Consider the following 25648-nt stretch of genomic DNA (forward strand, 5'->3'; position numbering starts at 1 on the left):
TCGCCTCAAAAAAAAAAAAAAAATTAGCTGAGCATGGTAGTATGCCTGTAGTCCCAGCTATTTGGGAGGCTGAAGTGGGAGTACTGTTTGAGCTCAGGAGTCCCAGGCTGCAGTGAGCTATGATCACGCCACTGCACTCCACCCTGGGTGACCGAACAAGACAAGCAGCATACAACAGGTAGTTTTTTGTTTTTTTTTTAAACAAAAACCCTGTCTCTTAAAAAAAAAATTAAAAAGAGTGACTTTAGGTCCTATTCCTGAAAGGTAACATGGTTAGAAACTATAGGCCCTAAACCCCAGGATGTGTTAAAACTAACTGAAACAAAGAGATAGTTCAATCACCTCTTAAATGAGCTGCTAACAGTCACTGTGGGGGTCTGATGGGCTCCGATGACACTTTAATTCCAATACATATGGCTTTTCTCTCCCTCCTTCCTTCCCTCCCTCCTCCCTTTCCCTGGCTGCTGCCATGGGCCTCTCTCTTCAGTTACCATTCTTGTTCTTCATTTCATGGATTTTCATAGATCCATCAAGACACTCAAAAATAGAAAAAGCCTGACAAAATCTATTGTCACCATTTGAAATAGCCATTAACCAACTCCTTACTTTGAAAATCAGCATTTAAAGGGCAAGAAGTGAAGCCCTCACACTGCTGGCTCAGGAGGAACCGTTTTTAGGGGTAGCCCCAGTTGACAAGGAAAAGCTCTGCCAAACAACGCCAGCTAATTCACACGGAATGACATTCTTCAAAGATCATTTTTCATCTCCTGATGAAACAATTTTTTTAATTTTAATCTTGTAGAGAGGGAGTCTCACTCTGTCACCCAGGCTGGAGTGCAGTGGTGCCAATGATAGCTGACTGCAGATTCTAACTCCAGGCCTCAAGCAATCCTCCCATCTCATCCAACTAGCTGGGACTACAGGCACAAAGCCACCACACCAGGCTAATTTTTTTATTTTTTGTGGAGGCATGGTCTCACCTTGGCTTCTAAAAATGGTACCTTCTAAAAAGGTATTGTAAAAATACCTTGCATTACAGGTATGAGCTACCATACCTGGCCTGGCCCCAGTTATTTTTATATATGTATGTATATATGTATTTATTTTTTTAAGAGACAAAGTCTACTCTGTCACCCACGCTGGAGTGCAGTGGCACAATCACAGCCCACTACACCGTCCAACTCCTGGGCTCAAGGGATCCTCCCTCCTTAGCCTCCTGAGGAGCTAGGACTACAGGTGCATGCCACCATGCCCAGCTAATTTTTTTCTTCTTTTCTTTTTTTCTTTTTTCTTTTTTTTTTGGAGATGGAGTTTCGCTCTTGTCCCTCAGGCTGGAGTGCGATAGCACGATCTCGGTTCACTGCAACTTCTGCCTCCCAGGTTCAAGCGATTCTTGTGCCTCAGCCTCCAGAGTAGCTGGGATTACAGGTGCCCACCACCACACCCAGCTAATTTTTATATTGTTAGTAGAGACAAAGTTTCACCATGTTGGCCAGGCTGGTCTCAAACTCTTGACCTCAGGTGATCCACCTGCCTTGGTCTCCCAAAGTGCTAGGATTACAGGTGTGAGCCATCGTGCCCAGGCTTTTTTCTTATTTTAAAACTTTTTTTATCATTAAAAAAGTTTTTTTTATAGAGACAGGGGTCTCATTATGTTGCCCAGGCTGGTCTCGAACTCCTGAGCTCAAGGGATCCTCCCGTCTCAGCCTCCCAAAGTGTTGGGATTACAGGCGTGAGCCACCTCAACTGGCCTTAAAACTTTTTAAAAGTTCTGTAGAAACAGGTTCTCTCCATGTTGCCCAGGATGGTCAACAAATAACCCTCCCGCCTTGGCCTCCCCTCCCAAAGTGCTGGGATTACAGGAATGAGCCACTGCGTCCAGCTTCCAATATTTTTTTTCTTTTTATGTTCAGCAGTACATGTGCGGGTTTGTTATATAGGTAAACGGTGTGTCGAAGGGGACTGGTGTACAGATCATTTCGCCACTCCGGTAGTAAGCACAACAATACCCAATAGGTAATGTTTTTTGATCCTCACCCTCTCCTGCCTGCCTCCACCCTCAAGTAGATCCTTTTTTTTTTTTTTTTTTTTTTAAGACGGAGTCGTGCTCTGTCGCCCAGGCTGAAGTGCAGTGGCGTGATCTCGGCTCACTGCAACCTCCGCCTCCCAAGTTCACGCCATTCTCCTGCCTCAGCCTCCCGAGTAGCTGAGACTACAGGCGCCCGCCACCACGCCCGGCTAATTTTTTGTATTTTTAGTAGAGACGGGGTTTCACCGTGTTAACCAGGATTGTCTCGATCTTCTGACCTCATGATCCACCCGCCTTGGCCTCCCAAAGTGCTGGGATTACAGGCGTGAGCCACCGCGCCCAGCTGACCCCAATTATTTATACTGGGCTCAGGCTCTGTTTTTTTCTTTTTGAACACAGGGTCTCACTCTGTTGCCCAGGCTGGAAGGCAGTGGCACGATCTCGGCTCGCTGCAATCTCTGTTGCCCAGGCTCAAGCAATCCTCCCACCTCAGCCTCCCAAGCAGCTGCGACTACAGGCACGTACCACCACAACCAGCTAATTTTTGTTTGTTTGTTTGTGTGTGTGTGTGTGTGTGTGTGTGTGTTTTGTAGAGACAGAGTTTCGTCATGTTGCTTAGGCTGTTCTCAAGCTCCTGGGCTCAACTGATCTTCCCTCCTTGGCCTCCCAAAGTGCTGAGATTAAGGTTTGAGCCACGGCACTGGCCTCAGGCTGTGATCTTGAAGCTCAGGGGTAAAGGGAGTTCTCAATTTCTTTAATCTTTAAAATGGAAGTAATGAACTCCTATACCACAAGAAGGCGCTATAAATAAATTGGTAAACAGTGGAATGTCGGGTCTTTTTTTTTAAGAGATGGGGCTTGGCCAGGCGCGGTGGCTCAGGCCTGTAATCCCAGCACTTTGGGAGGCCAAGGCGGGCGGATCATGAGGTCAGAAGATCGAGACCATCCTGGCTAACAAGGTGAAACCCGCCCCTCCCCCCCCCTCCCACCGCCGTCTCTACTAAAAATACAAAAAATTAGCCAGGCATGGTGGCGGGCGCCTGTAGTCCCAGCTACTCGGAAGGCTGAGGCAGGAGAATGGCGTGAACCCGAGAGGCGGAGCTTGCAGTGAGCCGAGATCGTGCCACTGCACTCCAGCCTGGGCGACAGAGCGAGACCCTGTCTCAAAAAAAAAAAAAAAAAACAGATGGGGATTACACTGTCTTTAAAAGAGTGGTTCACATGTGTCCCAGCTACTTGGAAAGCTACTTGGGCCCAGAAGTTCGAGGCTGCAGTCAGCATCATTGCACTGAAGCCTGGGCGACTAACTGTGACTCCATTTTTCTCTCTCTCTCCTTTTTTTTGAGACGGAGTCTTGCTCTGTTGCCCAGGCTGGAGTGCAATGGCGTGATCTTGGCTCACTGCAACCTCCAACTCCCAAGTTCAAGCAATTCTCCTGCCTCAGCCTCCCAAGTAGCTGGGATTACAGGCACGTGCCACCACACCCAGCTAATTTTTGTATTTTTAGTAGAGACAGGGTTTCACCATGTTGGCCAAGCTGGTCTTGAACTCCTGACCTGAAGTGATCCACCAGCCTCAGCCTCCCAAAGTGCTGGGATTACAGGCGTGAGCCGCCATGCCCAGCTCTCTCGCTTTTAAAGAGGCAGGGTCTTGCTGTTCTCACCCTGCCTAGAGTGCAATGGTGTGATCTTAGCTTAATGCAGCCTCTAACTCCTAGGCTCAAGCAGTCCTCTTGCCTCAGCCTCCCAAGTAGCTAGCACTTCAGGTGTCGGCCACCACACCTGGCTCCTGATGACATTATTGATACAGGAAAAAATGATCAACAAGTGCTGAAACCATCCACAAATGGCCAGGGAGGCGGGCAAGGAGGGGGCCAAGGCACCACCACCCAGATTCTCTGGAGCAAGGAGAGAAGAATAACTGAATAATGGGATATCAGACTTCCATTGCCTTAATCAACGATTATATTTACTTTAACCAAGCCTTTAAAACTTATATCCAATTTACAGAAGTTGCAAGAACTAAAGAATAAGCTAAATGACACCACAAGACACACTTGGACAAATGCATAGAGTGGGATATTCTATGGGACATGTGGCTCTTTGTTTTCTACAAATCATGTCCTGAGAAAAGTCTGTATTAAAAGAGAGAATTAAGAACAGGTTCAGGCCAGGAACGGTGGCTCATGTCTGTAATCCCAGCACTTTGGGAGGTTGAGGCAGGAGGATCACTTGAGCTCTGGAGTTCAAGACCAGCCTGGGCAACATAATGAGACCCTGTCGCTACCAAAAAAAAAAAAAAAAAAAGCCCCACAAAAAACTTAGCCGGGTGTGGTGGTGCACACCTGTAGTCCCAGGTACTCGGGAGGTTGAGGTGAGAGGAGCACTTGAGCCCAGGAGACAGGGTTGCAGTGAGCCAGTATCATGCTACTATAGTCCAGCTTGGGTGACAGAGCGAGACTGTCTTCAAGAAAACCCAAAAAACAAAAAAACAGATACTCCTTCCCATGCTGGCCCCACACCCAGCCATCGCCTGTCATCTTGTCTCATAAACACTAGCAGAGAAAAAAGAGAATCTAAATGACAAGAAAAAAAAATGGTCTTTATAAGTGAGAGGTGTTTTTTGTTTTTTTTTTTTTCTTGAGATGGAGTCTCGCTCTGTCGCCCAGACCGGAGTGCAGTGGTGTGATCTCGGCTCACTGCCACCTCCACCTCCCGAGTTCAAGCGATTCTCCTGCCTCAGCTTCCCAAGTAGCTGGGACTACAGATGCACCACCATGCCCAGCTAATTTTTTTTTTGTATTTTCAGTAGAGACGGGGTTTCACCATGTTGATCAGGCTGGTCTCCAATTCCAGACCTCAAATGATCCACCCGCCTCGGCCTCCCAAATTGTTGGGTGGTGTGAGCCACCGGGCCCAGCCGATGAGAGTATTTCTGATTCTCTTCATCCTGCTTTCCTGATGAGATGTTTCTGTTCGTTGGTGGAGGAGGTCAGTGATTTAGAGCAGGTTTGCACCTACTTTCTTTTTGTGTAATTAAGACTCCCCCCTTCATCCTTCCCAACTTTGTAACATGAAGCAAAAATAAGTGATGAAAATATTTCACCTGTCTAAACCCAACCTTGTCCCTTTTTCAATAGGTCACCTAAATTTGAGGGACAGATTATCTGACAACATCGTTTGGTTGAACATACATCCATCTTCCTAACAAAGCCAAATTCGAGAAAGAAGTCGGGGGGTGGGGGCAGGGAATGACAACTTATTCCTAATGTCAATGATCAAATGTCCTCCTTTAATGTGGGAAATACACAAAGTCTAAAGGATAAGCCATTGTTCCAGAAATAAAACCATGGTAATGCCAAGCAATCGGTTATAGTACCTGCGTGGCTTTCTAATTACTCCAAAGGCCAGAGCCCTCAAGATCTCAATTGCTTTTCAAGAACTTATCTTAGGGTTTTTGTTTGTTTGTTTGTTTGTTTGTTTGTTGTGAGACAGAGTTTTGCTCTTGTTGCCCAGGCTGGAGTGCAGTGGTGCAATCTTGGCTCACTGCAACCTCTGCCACCCAGGTTCAAGCGATATTCCTGCCTCAGCCTCCCAAGTAGCTGGGATTACGGGCACCCACCACCACGTCCAGCTAATTTTTAGTATTTTTAGTAGAGATGGGGTTTCATCATGTTGGCCAGGCTGGTCTAGAACTCCTGACCTCAGGTGATCCACCCGCCTCGGCCTCCCAAAGTGCAGGGATTACAGGCATGAGCCACCGCACCCAGCCTATCTTAGGCATTATTAACGCAGCCAGCTGAGCAGGTTATCACACCAAAAAAGAAATCCTTGGCCACTGACTTTAATTACAGGTTATGTCAGGTGAACGTAGTCTTGAAGTTCCAATAAAATGGTTCTAAAACAGACAATGCTGAAAAATTCCAGGTGATGTAAGATCTTTCTAAGTCTAGTGGGACAAAAGGGGATGCCTAAATTTGTTTTTGTTCTTTTTGTTTTTTTCATTGTGTTGTTTTGAGACAATCTTGCTCTATCACCAGGCTGGATCGCCAGGAGCTATCTTGGCTTACTGCAACCTCTGCCTCCTGGGTTCAAGCAGTTCTCCTGCCTCAGCCTCCTGGGTAGCTGGGATTACAGGTGCCCGCCACCACGCCCAGCTAATTTTTTGTATTTTAGTAGAGACAGGTTTCACCATGTTGTCCAGGATGGTCTCAATCTCCGGACCTCGTGATCCACCCGCTTCGGCCTCTCAAAGTGCTGGGATTACAGGCGTGAGCCACCGCGCCCAGCCTTCTTAGTACTCTTCTAGTGAGCATTCATTTAACATCTGGCGGGGACTGGGATACAGGAGTTACATAAAGAACAAGTGAGTCACAAACAGGACTCAGAAGCATTTGGAGTACAGGTGAAAGACAACAAAGACATGAAACTAATTGAATACGGCCTCATCTTTCAGAAGCTCTGGGAAAATCTTGCTATTGACTTCATTCATTCAACAAGTATTTCCTGGGCCCTTGCAATCTAGGAGCAGTTTGCGTTGACAGGATGCAAAAATGAATAAGGAAAACGTTATTGGGCCAGGTGCAGTGGCTCACACTTGTAATCCCAGCACTTTGGGAGGCCAAGCGGGGCGGATCACCTGAGGTCAGGAGCTCAAGACCAGTCTGGCCATGGTGAAATCCTGCCTCCACTAAAAATACAAAAATTACCTGGGCGTGGTGGTGGGCGCCTGTAATCCCAGCTACTCGGGAGGCTGAGGCAGGAGAATTGCTTGAACCCAGGAGGCAGAGGCTGCAGTGAGCCAGGATTGCGCCACTGCACTCCAGCCTGGGCAACACAGCAAGACTCCATCTCAAAAAAAAAAAATAGTAAAACATTATTAAGACAAGCTCCATGCAGTGAACCGAGATTGCGCCACTGCACTCCAGCCTGGGCAACAGTGCAAGACTCCGTCTCAAAAAAAATTTAAAAATATAAAAAAAACACACACCAAAGACAAGCTCCAGTCTCAAGATGCTAGTGGAGGCTCCGTTCACATATGTCCAGTCAACCAAAATGCAGAGTAGACCGGTATTAGGCCCTATGGCCAGGTGCAGTGGCTCACGCCTGTAATCCTAGCACTTTGGGAGGCTCAGGCAGGCGGATCTCTTGAGCCCAGGAGATTGAGACCAGCCTTGGCAGCATGGCAAGACCCCATCTCTACTAAAAAAAACACGAAAATTTAACTGGGCATGGTAGTGTGTATCTGTAGTCCCAGGTACCTGGGAGGTTGACATGTGAGGATCCCTTGAGTCCGGGAGGCGTAGGTTGCCATGAGCCGAGATTGCGCCACCGCACTCCAGCCTGGGTGACAGAGTGAGACCCTATCTCAGAAAAAAAAACAAAAACAACAAAAAAACCAAACAACAACAACACACACACACACACACACACACAAACACAAAATGCAGAGTAGAATGCAGAAGTGCAGTGGGGAGAGAAGTGTGGAAGCGCGTCAGCCAGGATCTTGGCAGGAATCGGATGGCACCAAGGCCCCCTCACACTGAGGCATAATGGAGAGTTTAGCAGACGTTTGATTGACAAAACGTAAACAGGGCTAAGGGAAAACAGCCAGGCCTCGATGCAGCCAAGCCCAGGGACAGTGAAGAGCTGTTTCCTCCCCTTGGCCAATGGGCAAGGGGAGGGAACAGTGACCAAAAACAGAAAAGTTGAAGAAGGCCACACAATAGAGATGTGGTCTGCCATGGATGGAAACACTCAACCTGCAATGATCCCACAGGGAGGAAGCTGGAAAAATCAATACCCCGCCTCCCTCTCCTCCCACCTTCCCCTCTCCTGCAGGTGCTTCCCACAGGCTGAGCCCAACCAGAGGCCAGAGAGGCAAGGAAGCCCCTTGCAGCAGTCCATAAGGAGGGTGAGGCGGCTGGGGAGGGGCTAAGGTGCAACTGGAACGCGTCAGCTCAGGAGGCTCCCTGGTGAGGAGGGAACTGGGTTGGGGCTGGCATGGAGAGGATTTCTACATGGGAGAAATGGGGAAAAGGGCACTCCGAGAAGGAAGGAGTGTAAGCAAAGACAGAGGTGGACTGGTCCAAGGAAATCATGGAGGAATTTGGTTCCCCAGCAATAAAAGGAAGATGAGAGGAAGTCAGGAGAGTCTACGGCACAGCGACAGATGGCGACTTGGGCACTCAAGGCCAGGCTGACAAGCCGGGAGAGGCTTTTAACAAAGATGGAGGCCGGACATGGTGGCTCACGCCTGTAGTCCTAGCACTTTGGGAGGTCAAGGTGGGAGGATCACTTGGGCCCAGGAGGTCAAGACCAATCTGAGCAACACAGTGAGACCCCATCTCTACAAAAAAAACAAAATTTAGCTGGGCATGATGGTGCACACCTGTGGTCCCAGCTACTTGGGAGGCTGAGGTGGGAGGATCCCTTGAGCCCGGGAGGTCGAGGCTGCAGTGAGCCGTGATTGCGACACTGCACTCCAGCCTGGGCAACAGAGCAAGACCCTGTCTCAGAAAATAGAAAAAAAACTTTAAAAATTAAAAATAAATAAAGAAGATGGAGAATCACTGAACGATTGATAACAAGGGTTGGGGGCTGACTGTATCCAACCCCAAAATTCATATGTTGAAATCCGAGCCCCTAGCACCCATATGATTGTTGTCCTTATAAAATGAGGAAATCTGGGCACAGACCCTTACACAGGGAAGATGAGGTGAAGACCCAGGGAGACCACAGCTACCTACAAGCCAAGGAGAGAGGCCTGAAGCAGATCCTCCCACAGCCCCAGATGGAACCTGCCTGCCGACACCCTGACCTTGGACTTCTGGCCTCCAGAACTATGAGGCGGTACGTTTCTGTCATGATCCTTTGTTATGAAGCCCTAGTCGACTAATACACAAGGGAGTGCTGTGATGGGGTCTAAACTTCAGGAGGTTACTTTGACAGCTGGGAGACTAGAAGGGACTAAGCCTGGTGGCAAATGGGCGACACCAGTTTAAGGATGTTGAAAATCATTCTGTGATCGGGTTTCCAGAAAGAGGACACTAACCCGAAGTCGCCCTGTAAATTCAACACCTAGGGGCCATCCCTGACACCTCCCCTCAAACCAGCAGTAGAAGCATCCGATTGTCCTATCAGTGCTGCCTCCCAAATATATCTGGGATGCAACCTCTTCGTTGCCACAGTCACTACGCTAAACTGACCCACTGTTATGAGACCTTCAGCAATAGCCTCCTTGATGGCCTTGCCCTAACCAACTGTCCCAACTTCACACTATTCTGTCTTCAAAAACTTTCCGTCGGGGGGCAGTGGGAGGGGAGAACGGGGGGTGAGTGTTAAACAGGGCCAGGGTTCTGGGGCTTCTGTTTGGGGTGATGAAAGAGTCCTGGAGATGGTGGGTGGTGATGGCTGCACAACACGTTGAATAATAATAACGCCACTCAACTACGCAGGTAAAAATAGTTGAAATGATAACTTTTTTTTTTTTTGAGATGGAGTCTTGCTTTGTCACCCAGGTTGGAGTGCAGTGGTGTGATCTCGGCTCACTGCAACCTCCACCTCCTGGGTTCATACAATTCTCCTGCCTCTGCCTCCTGAATAGCTGGGATTACAGGCATGCGCCACCACACCTGGCTAATTTTTGTATTTTTAGTACAGACAGGGTTTCACCATGTTTGCCAGGCTGGTCTCGAACTCCTGATCTCAAGTGATCCACCCACCTCAGCCTCCCAAAGTGCTGGAATTACAGGCGTGAGCCACCATGCCCTGCCTGAAATGGTAACTTTTATGCAACATATATTTTACCACATTTTTTTTTTTTTTTTTGAGACGGAGTCTTGCTCCTTTGCCAGGCTGGAGTTCAGTGGCACAATCTCGACTCACTGCAACCTCCACCTCCCGGGTTCAAGCTATTCTCCTGCCTCAGACTCCTGAGTAGCTGGGATTACAGGTGCCCACCACCATGCCCGGCTAATTTTTGTATTTTTAGTAGACAGGGTTTCACCTTGTTGATCAGGCTGGTTTCGAACTCCTTTTTTTTTTTTTTTTTTTAGTGGAAACAGGGGTTTCATCATCTTGGCCAGGCTGGTCTTGAACTCTTGACCTTGTGATCCACCCACCTCAGCCTCCCAAAGTGCTGGGATTACAGGCGTGAGCCACTGTGCCCGGCATTTTACCATAATTAATAAAAATCACAGTCCGGGTGCAGTGACTCACTCTTGTAATCCCCACACTTTGAAATACCAAGGCAGGCAGAGCACATGAGGTCAGGAATTTGAGACCAGCCTGGCCAATACGGTGAAACCCTGTCTCTACTAAAAATACAAAATTAGCCAGGAGTGGTAGCAGGTGCCTATAATCCCAGCTACTCGGGAGGCTGAGGCAGGAGAATTACTTGAGCCCAGGAGGCGGAGGTTGGTACTGAGCCAAGGTTGCACCACTGCACTCCAGCCTGGGTGACACAGTGAGAATCTGTCTCCAATAATCATCATCATCATCATCATCATCATCATCATCATCATCATCACAAAGCCAAGCATGAGGGTGCACACCTGCAGTCTCAGCTACTCAGGAGGCTGAGGTGGAATGATCTCTTAAGCCCAGCAGTATGAGGCTACAGTGAACTATGATTGAGCCACTGCACTCCAGCATGAGCAACATAGTGAGACCCCCCCGATACAAAAAATAAACAAAATCATTTGGGTGTGGCGGCGCATGCCTGTGGTCCCAGCTACTCAGGAGGCTGAGGTGGGAGGATCGCTTGAGCCTAGGAGGTGGAGACTGCAGTGAGCTATGATCGCACCACTTGTACTCCAGCCTGGGCAACAGAGCAAGACCTTGTGTCAAACAAAAGAGAAAGGAAAGAAACAAAAGAAGGAAAGAAAGAAAGAATGAAAGAACTGGGGCATCCTTTTGCCACCCATATTTTTCTCTCACCGGGATTTTTCTGCTGTTGATGTTGTCTACAACATTATTTAGAAGCAGCAGAACATTCTCTGTGGGCATTCATTGATTGGAGGTTTTTATGGACCTCCCAAGAATCTGTCAGACTCCAGACTCCATGAATGACTCAGACGTCAGGAGGAACACGTTTGGGATTCCAGATCGGAGGCCCAGGTTTCTCTTTGCATGGTTCCCCTCACCAACCCTCCAAGGATCAACTTGATTCTCCTGCCTTTCTTTGCTCTCCTGGGACCCACATCCTGGCCCTGCGGCTTCCATCGCAGCCTCCTCCCAGCATGTTGAGCTGCGCTCTTCCTCTTGGGGAGCTGCTCTCCCACAAGCCTTTCACCAGACCCGTCCTGCCCTCAGCACTGGACATCTGACACCCTTGGCCTTTGACACCCTCTCCTCCTACCCTGACCCAGTGGAGAACCCCATGGTCTCAGTGGCCTCAAACCCCCAGGGGCACATTCTCAGGCAAACCATCACTCCCCTCCAAAGAGCCTAGGACTCCTCCCTTCTAGGAGGAGGAAGAGATAAAGGAGAAGCAGCTTCTTTTTTTTTTTTTTTTTTTTTTTTTTGAGACAGGGTCTTGCTCTGTGGCACGGTGTTGCGATCTCGGCTCACTGCAAGCTCCACCTCCCAGGTTCAAGTGATTGTCCTGCGTCAGCCTCCTGAGTAGCTGGTATTACAGGTATGCGCCACCATGCCGGGCTAATTTTTTGTATTTTCAGTACAGACAGGGTTTCACCATGTTGGCCAGGCTAGTCTCCAACTCCTGACCTCAACTGACCCGCCCGCCTCAGCCTCCCAAAGTGCTGGGATTATAGGCGTGAGCCATCCTACCTAGCTAAAGCAGCTTCTTAAATCAGTCCCCACTCCCAAACCCCCAGGAAATGCCAGCCCATTTCAGCACAGCCATAACTATTGCAAAGAAATTAAGTCATTCAGGTCCTTGCTTGAGATTAAGTTTTGCACAAGCAAATGATAATTTTGGGATGGGAAATGCCTCTAAACCATTCAGCCCCTTCCGCTGCTCCCTGCTCCTCCTCTCGTGTCCTCGATTTCTATCAAGAACATCAAAAGCCTTCTGGGTGGGCAGATTCAGGGTTACTTTTAAACCATAATTACGAAAAACTAGAATAGCAAACACTGATTGATGGCCCACTCTAAAGGCATTTTACACACAGCATCTCACCACAGGCCCGCAAGAAAGGCGCTGTTAGCACCTTTCACAGATGAGTAAACTGAGGCTGAGACTTGCCCAAGACAACACAGCTAGTCAGTGGTGAAGGAAGGAGTCCACCACAGGTGCATCTGACCCCAAAAATGCATCCGAGTAGTGCAGAGAATGACCTGGGAAGCTTTTATTTATTCATTTGTATTTATGTATTGGTTTTTGTTTCCCAAGATGGAGTCTTGCTCTGTCGCCCAGGCTGGAGTGCAGTGGCGTGATCTCAGCTCACTGAAACCTCCGCCTCCCAGGTTCAAGCAATTCTCCTGCCTCAGCCTTCCGAGTAGCTGGGATTACAGGTGCCCACCACCAGGCCTGGCTAATTTTTTTTGGTTTTTTGTTTGTTTGTTTGTTTGTTTTGAGACGGAGTTTCGCTCTTGTTGCCCAGGCTGGAGTGCAATGGCGCGATCTCGGCTGACTGCAACCTCTGCCTCCTGGGTTCAAGCGATTCTCCTGCCTGAGCCTCTCGAGTAGCTAGGATTACAGGCATACACCACCACGCCAGATAATTTTGTATTTTTTAGTAGAGAGAGGGGTTCTCCATGTTGGTCAGGCTGGTCTTGAACTCCCGACCTCAGGTGATCCGCCCACCTCAGCCTCCCAAAGTGCTGGGATTACAGGTGTGAGCCACCACACCTGGCCTTTTTTTTGGTATTTTTAGTAAAGATGGTGTTTCACCATGTTGGGCAGGCTGGTCTTGAACTCCTGACCTCAAGTGATCTGCCCGACTTGGCCTCCCAAAGGGCTGGGATTACAGGTGTGAGCCACTGCACCCAGCCGGGTTTTATTTATTTATTTTATTTATTTATTTATTTGTTTATTTATTTTTTGAGACAGAATCACACTCTGTCACCCAGGCTGGGGTGCAGTGGAGTGATCATAGGTCACTGCTGCCTGCAGCTCCTGGGCTTAAGTGATCCTCCAGCCTGGGCCTCCCAAAGTGCTGAGACTACAGGCGTGAGCCACCGCACGCGCCCCTGAGAAGCTTTTATTTTTTAATGAGACCAAGACTCACTCTGTCACCCAGGCTGGAGTGCAGTGATGCAATCTCAGCTCACTGCAACCTCCGCCTCCCAGGTTCAAGTGATTCTCCTGCCTCAGCCTCCCAAGTATCTGGGACTACAGGCACCTGCCACCATATCTGGCTAATTTTTGTATTTTTAGTAGAGATGGGGTTTTACCATGTTAGTGAGGCTGGTCTCGAACTCCTGGCCTCAAGTGATCCACCTGCCTCGGCCTCCCAAAGTGCTGGCATTATAGGCGTGAGCCACCACGCCCGGCCCTGAGCAGCTTTTAGAAAGTGCAGATCCCAGGCCCACCCCAAGCCTACTCAATGTGCTATGTCAAGGGCGGGGGCCAGGAAGCTGTATTTTTTCACAAGTCCCCCAGGTGAAGCTGATGCCACCAGCCTGGGGACTGGTCCTCATTACAGCACACGGCCCTCCTGGGAAATTACAGGACCCTGAGTAGGTGGCAATACACGACAGCCATTATTGCCAGCCTCCTCCGCCTCAACTGCACAGCATCAGCTTCATGACTGCGGGCCGACAGGACTGAGAGCGGGGCAGGGACCCGCCGGAAGCACTCGGGGCCTCTCTCACTGAATCACGTGCCTCCCCTTCAGGGAAAGGCTGTGTGTCACTCCGGAGGGACCCCAGACAGAGCAGGCCTCTGGGATGGAACGGACCAACTTCGGAGGAAAGGGGAGAGAGACAAAGCAGAAGCAAAGGTCACAAGGCATCGAGGGTGTGTTGCTTCCTCCTGTGGCTCCTGTGTGGCCCCAAAATGTCCCTGTAAGGAAGCTGATCCAACAGCTACTGATGAGGACTGTCTCCATGCCCCCATCAGGGTGCTTGCCCTCCACACTCCAGCCTCTCTGCTCCCATACTGCAGAAAAATTGCCAATAATTGAAATTCAAGTGGCAGCCTGGTTTGGCCACTAGAGATAATGGATGAAGAAGCTGGCAGGGTCCACAGGCTGGCTTGCTAGCCAGAGGCAGTCATGGCTGGGTCCTCCGTCCTTCCTCAGTTTCCTCCTCTGGGAATAAACCAGCAAGCCAGCCAGTAGCCATGTCTGGCAGCTGAGCCAGGGGTCAGCGCACTAATAAGGCCGAGGTCAGAGGCTGGGCCTCAAATAAGCTCCGTTCCTTCACCCAGCCTGTAAGGTCACAGACAGGCCCCCACCATCCTGCCCGTTGGTCATAAAAGGAAGCAGCCAGAGTGTAGACAGATCAAAACAAATCCTACACCACTCGTGGAAACAGCCAGTCGGGTGGATGGTGATAGATGGTGGCTCAGTAGCATCTTGGATATGAAGGACACCACATCAGAAATGACCTCACAGCACCTAATCAGTTCCAGAAAAGGGCTTTTGTTCTCCTGGAGGCAAGGTGGGAGATCAAAGCATTTCTTGCTAATCATCACTTAGCATTAATTACTTGTTAGGTAACCCGACCCAGATCAAATACCACTCCCTACCTCGCATCCTGAGGGCCTCAGTGAGCACCCTTGATCTTTCACCCCAACCTGCATCCAATGGGAGGAAGCTGCAACCTGGGAACCCAGAGACCCCGGGCGGCCCAGGCAGTCAGTCGTTTAGTTACTTCTTCCTTTCCTGTTAACTTTTTAACCCCACCAGCCAGGAAATGCATAAACATAGCAGGGGCCTCCCTCCCCCCTCTCCCCGCCACATATCACTGGTTCCTCACTGTGCAATGACAGAAACCTGCACATCTGGGGTCCAACGCCTTTCTTCTCCTAAGGAAGTGGCCCGAGAGGCACTGCTGCACCTCTCCGAGCTCTGTGCTTCCTCAACTGCACTGGGGAGATAACACCCTCCATCTCCCAGCCTCATGGGAAGGGTAAAGTCAAATAGACAAACTGCATCTGGAAGCTGCTGCGTATACTGGGGAGTGCCCAGGAGTTTCAGCTGAGCTGGTGGTCATTTATTTTCAGGGCTCGGTGGTGGGCCTGGGGTATTCATTCTTCTTCTGCTTCACACCATTTTGTGGCTCTGAAGTTATTTACTTCCTTATTTTTAAAATATTTATTTATGACCAGGCATGGTGGCTCACGCCTTTAATTCCAGCACTTTGGGAGGCCGAGGTGGGCACATCACCTAAGGTCAGGAGTTTGAGATCGGCCTGGCCAACATGGTGAAACCCCGCCTCTACTAAAAATACAAAAAATTTGCCGGGCGTGGTGGTACACGCCTGTAATCCCAGCTATTCGGGAGGCTGAGGCAAGAGCATCACTTGAACCCAGGAAGCGGAGGTGGCAGTGAGCCGAGATTGCACCACTGCACTCCAGCCTGGTGACAAGAGCAAGATCCATCTCAAAAAAAAAAAAAAAAAAAAGTACCCCTGAAGAAGATAATCAAAGAATTATGCAGAAGAGCACTGCTCAATAGAAATAACAGAAGGTAAGTCAGGCACTGTGGCTCACGCCTGTAATCACAACACTTTGGGAGACCGAGGCAGGCGGCTTGCTTGAGCTCAGGAGTTCAGCCTCGGCAACATGGCAAAACCTCATCTCTACCAAAAATACAAAAAACTAGCCAGGCGTGATGGCATGTGCCTGTGGTCCCAGCTACTCGGGAGGCTAAGGTGGGAGGATCGCTTGATCCAGGGAGGCAGAGGTTGCAGTGACCTATGATTGCACCACTGCACTCCAGCCTGGGCAACAGTTAAGACTCTGTCTAAATAAATAAATAAAAGAAACAGAAGGTGAGCCACATAGGTACTTTTGAGTTTTTTTGTTGCCACATTTGAAAAGGTAAAAAGAAACAATGACATTCATCGGAATAATCCATTTTGTTTCAACAATATATCAAAAATATAGTCATTTCAACTAGAGTTGCCAGATTTAGCAAATAAAACTATAGTGCATCCCCAGGCTGAAGTGCAGTGGTGCCATCTCAGCTCACTGCAACCTCCACCTCCCAGGTTCAAGCAATTCTCTTGCCTCAGCCTCCTGAGTAGCTGGGATTACAGGCGCGTGCCACCATGCCCAGTTAATTTTTGTATTTTTAGTAGAGACAGGGTTTCGCCATGTTGGCCAGGCTAGTCTCGAACTCCTGACCTCAGGTGATCTGCCCACCTTGGCCTCTCAAAGTGCTGGGATTACAGGCGAGAGCCACTGCACCAGGCCTGTAATAAGTGTTTGAAATTGACCAGACTGCCCAACATGGCAAAACTCTGTCTCTACTAAAAATACAAAAAATTAGCTGGGCATGGTGGCGGGTGCCTGTAATCCCAGCTACTCAGGAGACTGAGGCAGGAGAATCGCTTGAACTCCGGAGGCGGAGGTTGCAGTGAGCCGAGATCACGCCACTGCACTCCAGCCTGGGTGACAAGAGCAAAACTACGTCTCAAAAAAAAAAAAGAAAAAGAAAAGTGTTTGAAATCTGTTACAGCATACTTTTTTCTTTCTTTCTCCTTTTTGTTTTGAGACAGGGTCTCATTCTGTTGCCCAGACTGAAGTGCAGTGGTGCAATCGCAGCTCACTGCAGCCTCAAGCTCCTGGGCTCAAGCGATCCTCCTGCTTAAGCCTCCCAAATAGCTGGGACTACAGGCATGCACTATCATGCCTGGCTTTTTTTTTTTCTTTTTTTTTTTTGGTAGAGATGAGGTCTCATTATGTTACCCAGGTTGATCTTGAACTCCTGGGCTCAGGTGATCCTCCCCCCTCAGCTTCTGGAGTAGCTGGAACAACAGGCATAAGCCACCATGCCTGGCTTCAGTGTTTTTTACAATAGCCAAAAAAAAAAAAAAAAACCCAAAAAAATCAGAAATTAACAAAATACTTCTTGGGGCTACTGAAGTCACAAATAATATTTAGAGTGCACTAACCTCGGGTCAGCCCTTGTCTGAAGGGTTTTGCATGCCTTATCTCATTTAGTTCTGACAACCACTGAAGAAAGTCTTGGTATAACCCATTTTTATAAACAAGGAAAGTAAGGCTCAGGACACTATGTAACTTGTCCAAGGAAGTAGTGAAGCTGCGTGGAGGCAGACAGATGGTACAGAGATGACCTGATACATATGTATCCCACCTAGGACCGCCTTTGGAAGGGTGCTCACCAAAACTGTTTTCTCTGGATGGTGGACTTTGAGGTGAGCACTGGATGAAAATTTGGCCTCTGCTGCCAAACTGACCGATCTCTGTGTACTTGGCTGTCCTAACGGGTGACTTGACCTTTTCAAGCCTCAGTTTCCTCATCTGTAAAATGACAGTCACAACTGTCTACCCCACAGAGTTGCTGAAGCGTAAATATGATAAGGGCTGTGGAGGTCCAGACAACAAACTGCTCCTACAAAGTCCTCAACAATACAGCCATTATTCCTCTTCCTCATGTCCTGGTCCTTTCCCGTTTGATTAGACATTTTTATTTTATTTTATTTTATTTTATTTTATTTTATTTTATTTTATTTTATTTTTTTAGATAGAGTCTCACTTTATAGCCCAGACTGGAGTGCAGTGGTGCAGTCTCTGATCACTGCAACCTCCACCTCCCAGGTTCAAGTGATTCTCCTGCCTCAGCCTCCCAAGTAGCTGGGACCACATGTGTGCACCACCATGCTCGCATTTTTTGTATTTTTAGTAGAGACGGGGTTTTGCCATGTTGGCCAGGCTGGTCTCGAACTCCTGACCTCAGGTGATCCACCCGCCTAGACTTCCCAAAGTGCTGAGATTATAGGCGTGAGTCACCGCGCTCGACCGATTATAGACATTTTTATGTTGAGCATCAACCAGTTTTACACACTGAGAAAAAGTTCCTTTCAAAAGAGGAGAAGACAGCCCATGAAGCAATTAAAGGAAAAGGGGAAAGGAAGGGAAGAAGCAAGGGAGTGAGGGAAGGAGAGACAGAAAATCCACCTAAGCACAGGGAAAGGCGAGGTGTCAGCACCCCCCAGTTTTCCAAGTGACCACCAGGCGGCACTGTTCGCAGTTCCCACAGCTAGGTAAAGCAACCCCCTTTTAAAAACAAAAACATGGAACAAATCACCAAAATCCTTCATCTTAACTGGGGTGCCTTCATCTCAGGAGGCCCCATAGCTACCCAAAAAGCCACGGATGTTCACCCTACAGGAGGTGGGAAGGAGGTGGGAAGCGGCCGCCCGCTGCAGGCAGGCTGCGTCTTACCTTTGGAGTCTTCTTTGGCCAAGTCACCACAGGGACCCCAGTGATGGCCAGACTAGGATCATCATCCGCGTGCTCCTTCAGGACGTTCTGTGGCCAAACAAAGCATCCATGTTAGCCCAGGGGGAAGGGGAAGTCTCTGAAGACGGCTGAACAGCAGACATAGTCCAGCAAGGATCACACTCCACAAAGTCAACGCCTGGCCACTGACTCCACCACCACCCACACATTCAATAGAAACCAAGTCACTAGGGTCCCCTGGGGCCCACGAAACATACAACGTTCCCCTCTGCCCTCTACAAAATTTTTTTAACAAAGCAAATCACATACCTCCCTGTGACTTCCATGTACGTATCACCCATGATCACAGTTATGACATCTAGCACTTGTCCAGAGCGTCGGGGACTCACACACAAACTTTTTTTTTTTTTTGAGACAGAATCTTGCTCTGTCACCCAGGCCGGAGTGCAGTGGTACAATCATAGCTCACTACATCCTTGACCACCTGGATCAAGTGATCCTCATGCCTTAGCCTCCTAAGTAGCTGAGACCACAGGAGCATGGCACCCTCCCTAGCTAAATTTTTTGTTTTTTGAGACAAAGTCTTACTCTGTCACCCAGGCTGGAGTTCAGTGGTGCAATCTGGGCTCAAGCAACTTCTGCCTCGGGTTCAAGCGATTTCCCTGCCCCAGCCTCCCGAGTAGCTGTGAATGCAGGTGTGCGCCACCACACTGGGCTAATTTTTGTATTTTTAGTAGAGACAGGATTTTGCCATGTTGGCCAGGCTGGTCTCCAACTCCTGTCCTCAAGTGACCCACCTGCCTTGGCCTCCCAAAGTGCTGGGATTACAGGCATGAGCCACCGCGCCCAGCCATAATTTTTAAATTTTTTTGTGCAGACAGGGTATATGCCATGTTGCCCAAGTTTGTCTCAAACTCCTGGCCTCGAGGAATCCTCCCTCCTCAGCCTACCAAAATGCTGGGATTACAGGGGTAAGCCACTGCGCCTCATTTAATTCCTACCAAGCACTCTGGGAGGGCTGGGCAGTGGCACTACGGATCCTCTAATGTTCACAAATTTAACTACGTACTCAGCGAAGCAAACAAAACCAACCTCCAGACCTTGATGCCTTCATAGAGCCATAACTCCGTCCTTTAGTCAGCTTGCTACATGTACCCTAACCCCGCTGTGTGACGACGTGTAAATGTTTTTTGCAACATGGGCCCTAAATACAAGAAGATGCTTGATCTGGTCTGACTGAGGATGGAGTCATGTGGCCAAATTGTGGCAGAAAAATGGGCTGCGTTGGGCGGACCGCCAGGCTGCTTGGTGATCTCCCACGAGGCACACTGTGTTCACTCTCGGTGAGCAGTTTGAAGGTTCTTCAAAGGGAATTCTCACTCTGCCAGACTTTGGCCTTGTGTGGCTGGACTTTAGAACATCATCCAGGTATAAAATGCTACCCAGCTGAATTATCTAACAGCTAACTTACAGGGGAGGTTACCGAGGCTCAGAAAGGCTCACAGAATTTTAGTGCTGCCCCAAACTATGAAGACAGACCCCCAGAACCCCACTCTCTGGCACCAGACTTTCTGCCCCAGGACCACCCACATAGGGTTTTTTTGGGCTACATCCACACATCCACAGCACCCCACAAAAAAATGTGTTTAAGCACACACAGAACTATCACTGGCCCATTCTGATCCTGGACCACGGATTGTTGAATTGTACAAAAACATTTTTTCCGGACATTTAAGAACAGAGTAAATCATACAGAAGCACTGAGCAGGAAGAGCAGAAGCGCTCGGGAGACAAATGAAGGGGAAGATCATTTTAATTCATCTTTCCTAATTCACTTCACTAGAAATGACTCCAGCTTACTTCCAGTTTACTCTGCTTATTGTCCTTTTTTTTTTTTTTTTTGAGACAGGGTGTGACTCTGTCACCCAGGCTGGAGTGCAGGGGCACAATCTCAGCTCACCGTAGCCTCAAACTCCTGGGCTCAAGTGATCCTCCCACCTCAGCCTCCTCAGTAGCCGGGACTACAGGTGCGTACCACCAAGCCCAGCTAATTGTATTATTTGTACAGATGGGTTCTCACCATGTTGCACAGGCTGGTCTTGAATTTCTGGGCTCAAGCAAAACACCTGCCTCAGCCCCCCAAAGTGCTGGGAGTGCGGGTGTGAGCCCCCCAAAGTGCTGGGATTGTGAGTGTGAGCCTCCCAAAGTGCTGGGATTGCAGGTGTGAGCCCCCCAAAGTGCTGGGATTATAGGTGTGAGCCCCCCAAAGTGCTGGGATTGCAGGTGTGAGCCCCCCAAAGTGCTGGGATTATAGGTGTGAGCCTCCCAAAGTTCTGGGATTGCAGGTGTGAGCCACTGCAGGCCTATCATACTTTCCTGATCATAATTTGCTTGCATGATTTTTCTTTTTTTTTTTGCATGATTTTTCAAGATGTGGCTGTTAACCTGAAGAACTTCCTCCTTAGCCCACAGGAAACAGCAAACAGCACAGTGGTCAAGAATGTTGGCTCTAGAACTGGCTCGAGGGGTTTAAATCCCAGCCCGGGCACATACAGCTTCCCCAAAGTCCCATAGTCAATGTCAATGATTTGTAAATGCTATTTATAAAGTGTCTTTATTCACTGCTGTATCCCCAAAGCCTCACATAATGACTAACCTAGAGTAAGCTTCCAATAAACAAAGTTGGGTTTTGTTTGTTTGTTTGTTTTTTGAGATGGAGTGTTACTCTGTCACCCAGGCTAGAGTGCAGTGGCACAATCTTGGTTCACTGCAACCTCTGCCTCCCAGGTTCAAGCGAGTCTCCTGCCTCAGCCTCCTGAGTAGCTAGGATTACAGGCATGTGCCACCACCCCTGGCTAATTTTTGTTATTTTTAGTAGAGACAGGGTTTCACCATGTTGGCCAGGCTGGTCTCAAACTCCTAGCCTCAAGTGATCCACCCGCCTCGGCCTCCCAAAGTGCTGGGATTACAGGCGTGAGCCACCGCACCTGGCCCCAGAGTTTTTATAAAATAAAGCCACAAATACTAAAGAGGGACAGTCTACAAAATGCCTGAACAGATCTCCTCAAAACTGTCAAGGTCATCAAAACAAGGAAAGTCTAAGAAACTATGGCAGCTAAGAGAAGACTGATGAGACTAAATGTAATATTGTACCTTGGGTGGGATCCTAAAACAGAAAAAAAAGTAAAAATAGTTTAACTCTGGCCAGGTGCGGTGGCTCACGCCTGTAATCCCAGCACTTTGGGAGGCCAAGGCGGGTGGATCACTTGAGGCCAGGAGTTAGACCATCCTGATCAACATGGAGAAACCCCATCACTACTAAAACTACAAAAATTAGCCAGATGTGGTGGTGTGTGCCTGTGGTCCCAGCTACCTGGGAAGCTGAGGTAGGAGGATCACTTGAACCCAGCAGGCAGAGGTTGTAGTGGGCCAAGACCGTGCCACTGCACTCCAGTCTGAGAAACAGAGTGAGACTTTGTCTCAAAATAAATAAAGAAATAAATAAAGTTTTTCCCTCTTTCTAAAAAATCATTAAGAACAAATGAGCTTTCCAGAAATACACTCAGGTTTAGCCAGAGACTTCCCATTCCCTCCTGCATGTGGGCCCCAAATGGCTGGGGGAGAAGACCGTCACTTCCACAGGACATTTCAGCCACTTAGTCCAATCCCAAACTCTAGGATTGGGTAACAAATTCAAGATGTAACCGGACTGGAACAATAGGGAATGGTGAGGCCTGTGACAAACTGGAGAACACATGGCCCATTTAAAAAGGGGCAAGGCTACCCAACTTCAGCTTACCTCCTATGGGGATGAAAAGCCCACCAGATCTTTAATTTTTCAGAAGAAATCAAAGATGCAGAGTTTTATTTGAAATCTCTGCATTTTTAAATGTTAGCAACTAACTAAAACTTGAGTGAAACATCTGTGTGCTGGTTTGGCCCATGGGCCACCAATTTGCAAACATGGCTCTGCATATGACTGAAAGTAATGCCCCCCGCCCCCCGCCCTTTGTTTTCTTTGAGTTTCCTTCTTAAATGTCTTACGATTTCTTGTCATTTCAATATCAGATTGGAGTCTAACTCACAAGCATTGAGGGAGAGGCCTCTTTAGAGGGATATTTAGTTACAAAAAGTTATTACTGCAGTTCTAAGTACTAGACATAATTAACAAATTAATAATAATAAATAATACATTTTTAAAGACTCTTTTAAAAAAACAGAGAGTTGCCCAGGCTTGAGTGCTGCAGTGTGATCACAGTTCACCACAGCCTCGAACTCCTGGGCTCAAGCAATTCTCCCATCTCAGCCTCCCAAGTAACTGGGAAAAGAATGCACCACCACGACCGACTAATTTTTTAATTTTTTAGTAGAGACAGGTTCTTGCTATGTTGCCCAGGTTGGTCTCAAATTCCTACGGTCAACTGATCCTCTGGCCTCCTAAAGTGCTGGGATTACAGGTGTGAGCCACCATATCCAGTCAATAAATTTTTTTTTTTTTTTTTTTTTGAGACGGAATCTTGCTCTGTTGCCCAGGCTAGAGTGCAGTGGCGCGATCTTAGCTCACTGCAGCCTCTACCTCCCCAGTTCCACCGACTCCCTGCCTCAGCCTCCTGGGAAGCTGGGATTACAGGCACACACCACCACGCCCAGCTAATTTTTGTACTTTTTTTTTTTTTTTTTTAGTAGAGACAGGTTTCACCATGTTGGCCAGGCTGGTCTTGAACTGCTGACCTCAGGCGATCCACCCACCTCGGCCTCCCAAAGTGCTGGGATTATAGGCGTGAGCCACCACACCCAGCCAATAATTTTTTTAATTACAATTGTTCTTGGTAAGCCTGGGCAACACAGCGAGATCTCATCTCTACAAAAAAAATTTAAAAATTAGCTGGGCATGGTGGTGTGTGCCTGTTAGTCCTAGCTTCTTGGGGAGATTGAGGTGGGAGGATTGCTTGAGCCCAGGAGTTCAAGGCTGCAGTGAGCTATGATCACACAACTACACTCCAACCTGGGCAAAAGTGGGAGACTCTGTCTCTAAATAATAATAATGGCCAGGTGCAGTGGCTCACGCCTGTAATTCCAGCACTTTGAGAGGCCAAGGTGGACAAATCACCTGAGGTCAGGAGTTCAAGACCAGCCTGTCCAACATAGTGAAACCCCATCTCTATTAAAACTACAAAAAAATTAGCCAGGCGTGGTGGCACACGTCTGTGGTCTCAGCTGCTCGGGAGACTGAGGCAGGAGAATCACTTGAACCCGGGAGGCAGAGGTTACAGTGAGCCAAGATCGCACCACTGCACTCTAGCCTGGGTGACAGAATGAGACTCTAACTAAAAAAAAATAATTATTTAATAATAATTAAAAATAAAAAGAATTTTCCCCAAGTGCCATGAGCCCAGGATCTCACACTCATACCTCCCGTTTCCCTCTGTGTGTGGCCCCCTGCGGCCACCAGGGGGCGCCCTGGGCTCTGTCCCTCAGGGAAGAATTTTCATTTGTGTATGACAGGCTCCGGGAAAAGAAGATTATTCTAATTGGAGATTTCATCTCTGAGAAATAGGTTGTGCTGGAGGGAATCATGTCACTGGCTTCCCTAGGCCCTGCTTGAATTTATACACTCCCTGGGGCTCTCGGCAGCACAGATATAAGGAAGGCTGGGTGCCCTCACCAGCTCAGCCCCCTAAGGGGGTTACACCTTACACGCCCGTCCCCTCGGAAAGTCCAGGGCAGGTTTTCGAAGAGAAAGATCCAGCCATGGGACCCTTTCTGCGGGAAACTGCCCCGTACTGGACCTGACGAGATAACCACAGACAAGGGATGGCTGGGCCTGGGCAGCCCTTTATGCCAACTTCTCTCAAAGAGATAATTAGTTAACAATGGATTCGGGTCCCACTGCTTCCTAGGCTGGGGCTTTAATAATCAGAAACTCCCTCCATGCCATGACTAAAAATATCCCACTGTGAAAACAAGGCAGGCATCAGGGAAGAATCGCCATCCACGGGCCGGCAAAGGGAGGCGCGGCTTGGGGAACTCCTGCTCTGGGGAACCAGCACCCTCCGGGGTGCCCCCTTCTACGGGGAAAGAGACCCGCCAGGCATCAACGCACCTGGGGTCTCTCAAGTACCCTCCCTCCATCCCAGCCCCACCGTCTGTGAAAACCCATCTGAAGTAGCTTGAATTGTGTCCCAAAAAATATGTGTTCAGGCCGGGCACAGTGGCTCCCGCCTGTAATCCCAGCACTTTGGGAGGCCGAGGTGGGCGGATCACTTGAGGCAAAGAGTTCGAGACCAGCCTGGCCAACATGGTGAGACCCTGTCTCTACTGAAAACACAAAAATTAGCCAGGCATGGTGGCACATGCCCATAGTCCCAGCTACTCAGGAGGATGAGGCAGGAGAACCCAGGAGGCGGGGGTTGTGGTGAGGCTAGATCACACCATTGAACTCCAGCCTGGGCAACAGAGCAAGATTCCGTCTCAAAAAAAAAATTTTTTTTCAAGGTGAAATAATCCTGAATTTAGGGTAGACCCTAAACCCAATGTCAAGTGTCTTTATAATAAGAGAGATTTGGACAGAGACACAAAGAAGAAATCTACAAGAAAATGAAGGCAGTTTGGTGTGGTGGCACACGCCTGCAATCCCAGCTACTTGGGAGGCTGAGGCACGAGAATTGCTTGAACCCGGGAGGCAGATGTTGCAGCAAGCCAAGATCACGTCACTGCACTCCATCCAGCCTGTGCCACAGAGCAAGACTCTGTCTTCAAAAAAATAAATAAAATAAATACAAAGACCAAAAAAAAAAGAAAAAAGAAAAGAAAATGAAGGCAGAGACTGGAATGATGCAGCCACATCCAGGGAATACCAAGAGCTGCCAGAAACCAGAGGAGGCCCGGAAGGATTCTCTTCTAGAGACTTTGGAGCGAGCACAGCCCCGCTGACTCTTTTATTTCTGACTTCTGGACCCCCAGGACTATTAAATAACATACTTGGTATTTTTTGTTGTTGTTTTTTGTTTGTTTGTTTTTTGAGACAGAGTCTTGCTCTGTCGCCCAGGCTGGAGTGCAGTGGCACAACCTCAGCTCACTGCAACCTCCGCCTCCTGGGTTCAAGCGATTCTCCTGCCTCAGCCTCCAGAGTAGCTGTGATTACAGGCACGCACCACCATGCCCTGCTAATTTTTTTGTATTTTTAGTAGAGATGGGGTTTCACTATGTTGGCCAGGCTGGTCTCGAACTCCTGACCTCATGATCCGCCCGCCTCGGCCTCCCAAAGTGCTGAGATTA

At 48.6% G+C, this 25648-nt stretch overlaps 1 protein-coding gene across 19 annotated transcripts in view; it reads right to left on the reverse strand.

Annotated features, from left to right (window-relative positions):
* KDM2B (lysine demethylase 2B) overlaps positions 1-25648 on the reverse strand; it is a 170068-nt gene that overhangs the window by 46479 nt on the left and 97941 nt on the right. For all 19 annotated transcript variants that reach the window (XM_063593729.1, XM_063593725.1, XM_055096262.2 and 16 more), the window contains one exon: positions 18353-18439. In XM_063593729.1, the coding sequence (XP_063449799.1) occupies positions 18353-18439 (87 nt within the window). The remainder of the gene's footprint in view (positions 1-18352; positions 18440-25648) is intronic.

Source organism: Pan paniscus, chromosome 10 (assembly GCF_029289425.2).
Source record: "Pan paniscus chromosome 10, NHGRI_mPanPan1-v2.0_pri, whole genome shotgun sequence".
Classification (NCBI taxonomy): domain Eukaryota; kingdom Metazoa; phylum Chordata; class Mammalia; order Primates; family Hominidae; genus Pan; species Pan paniscus.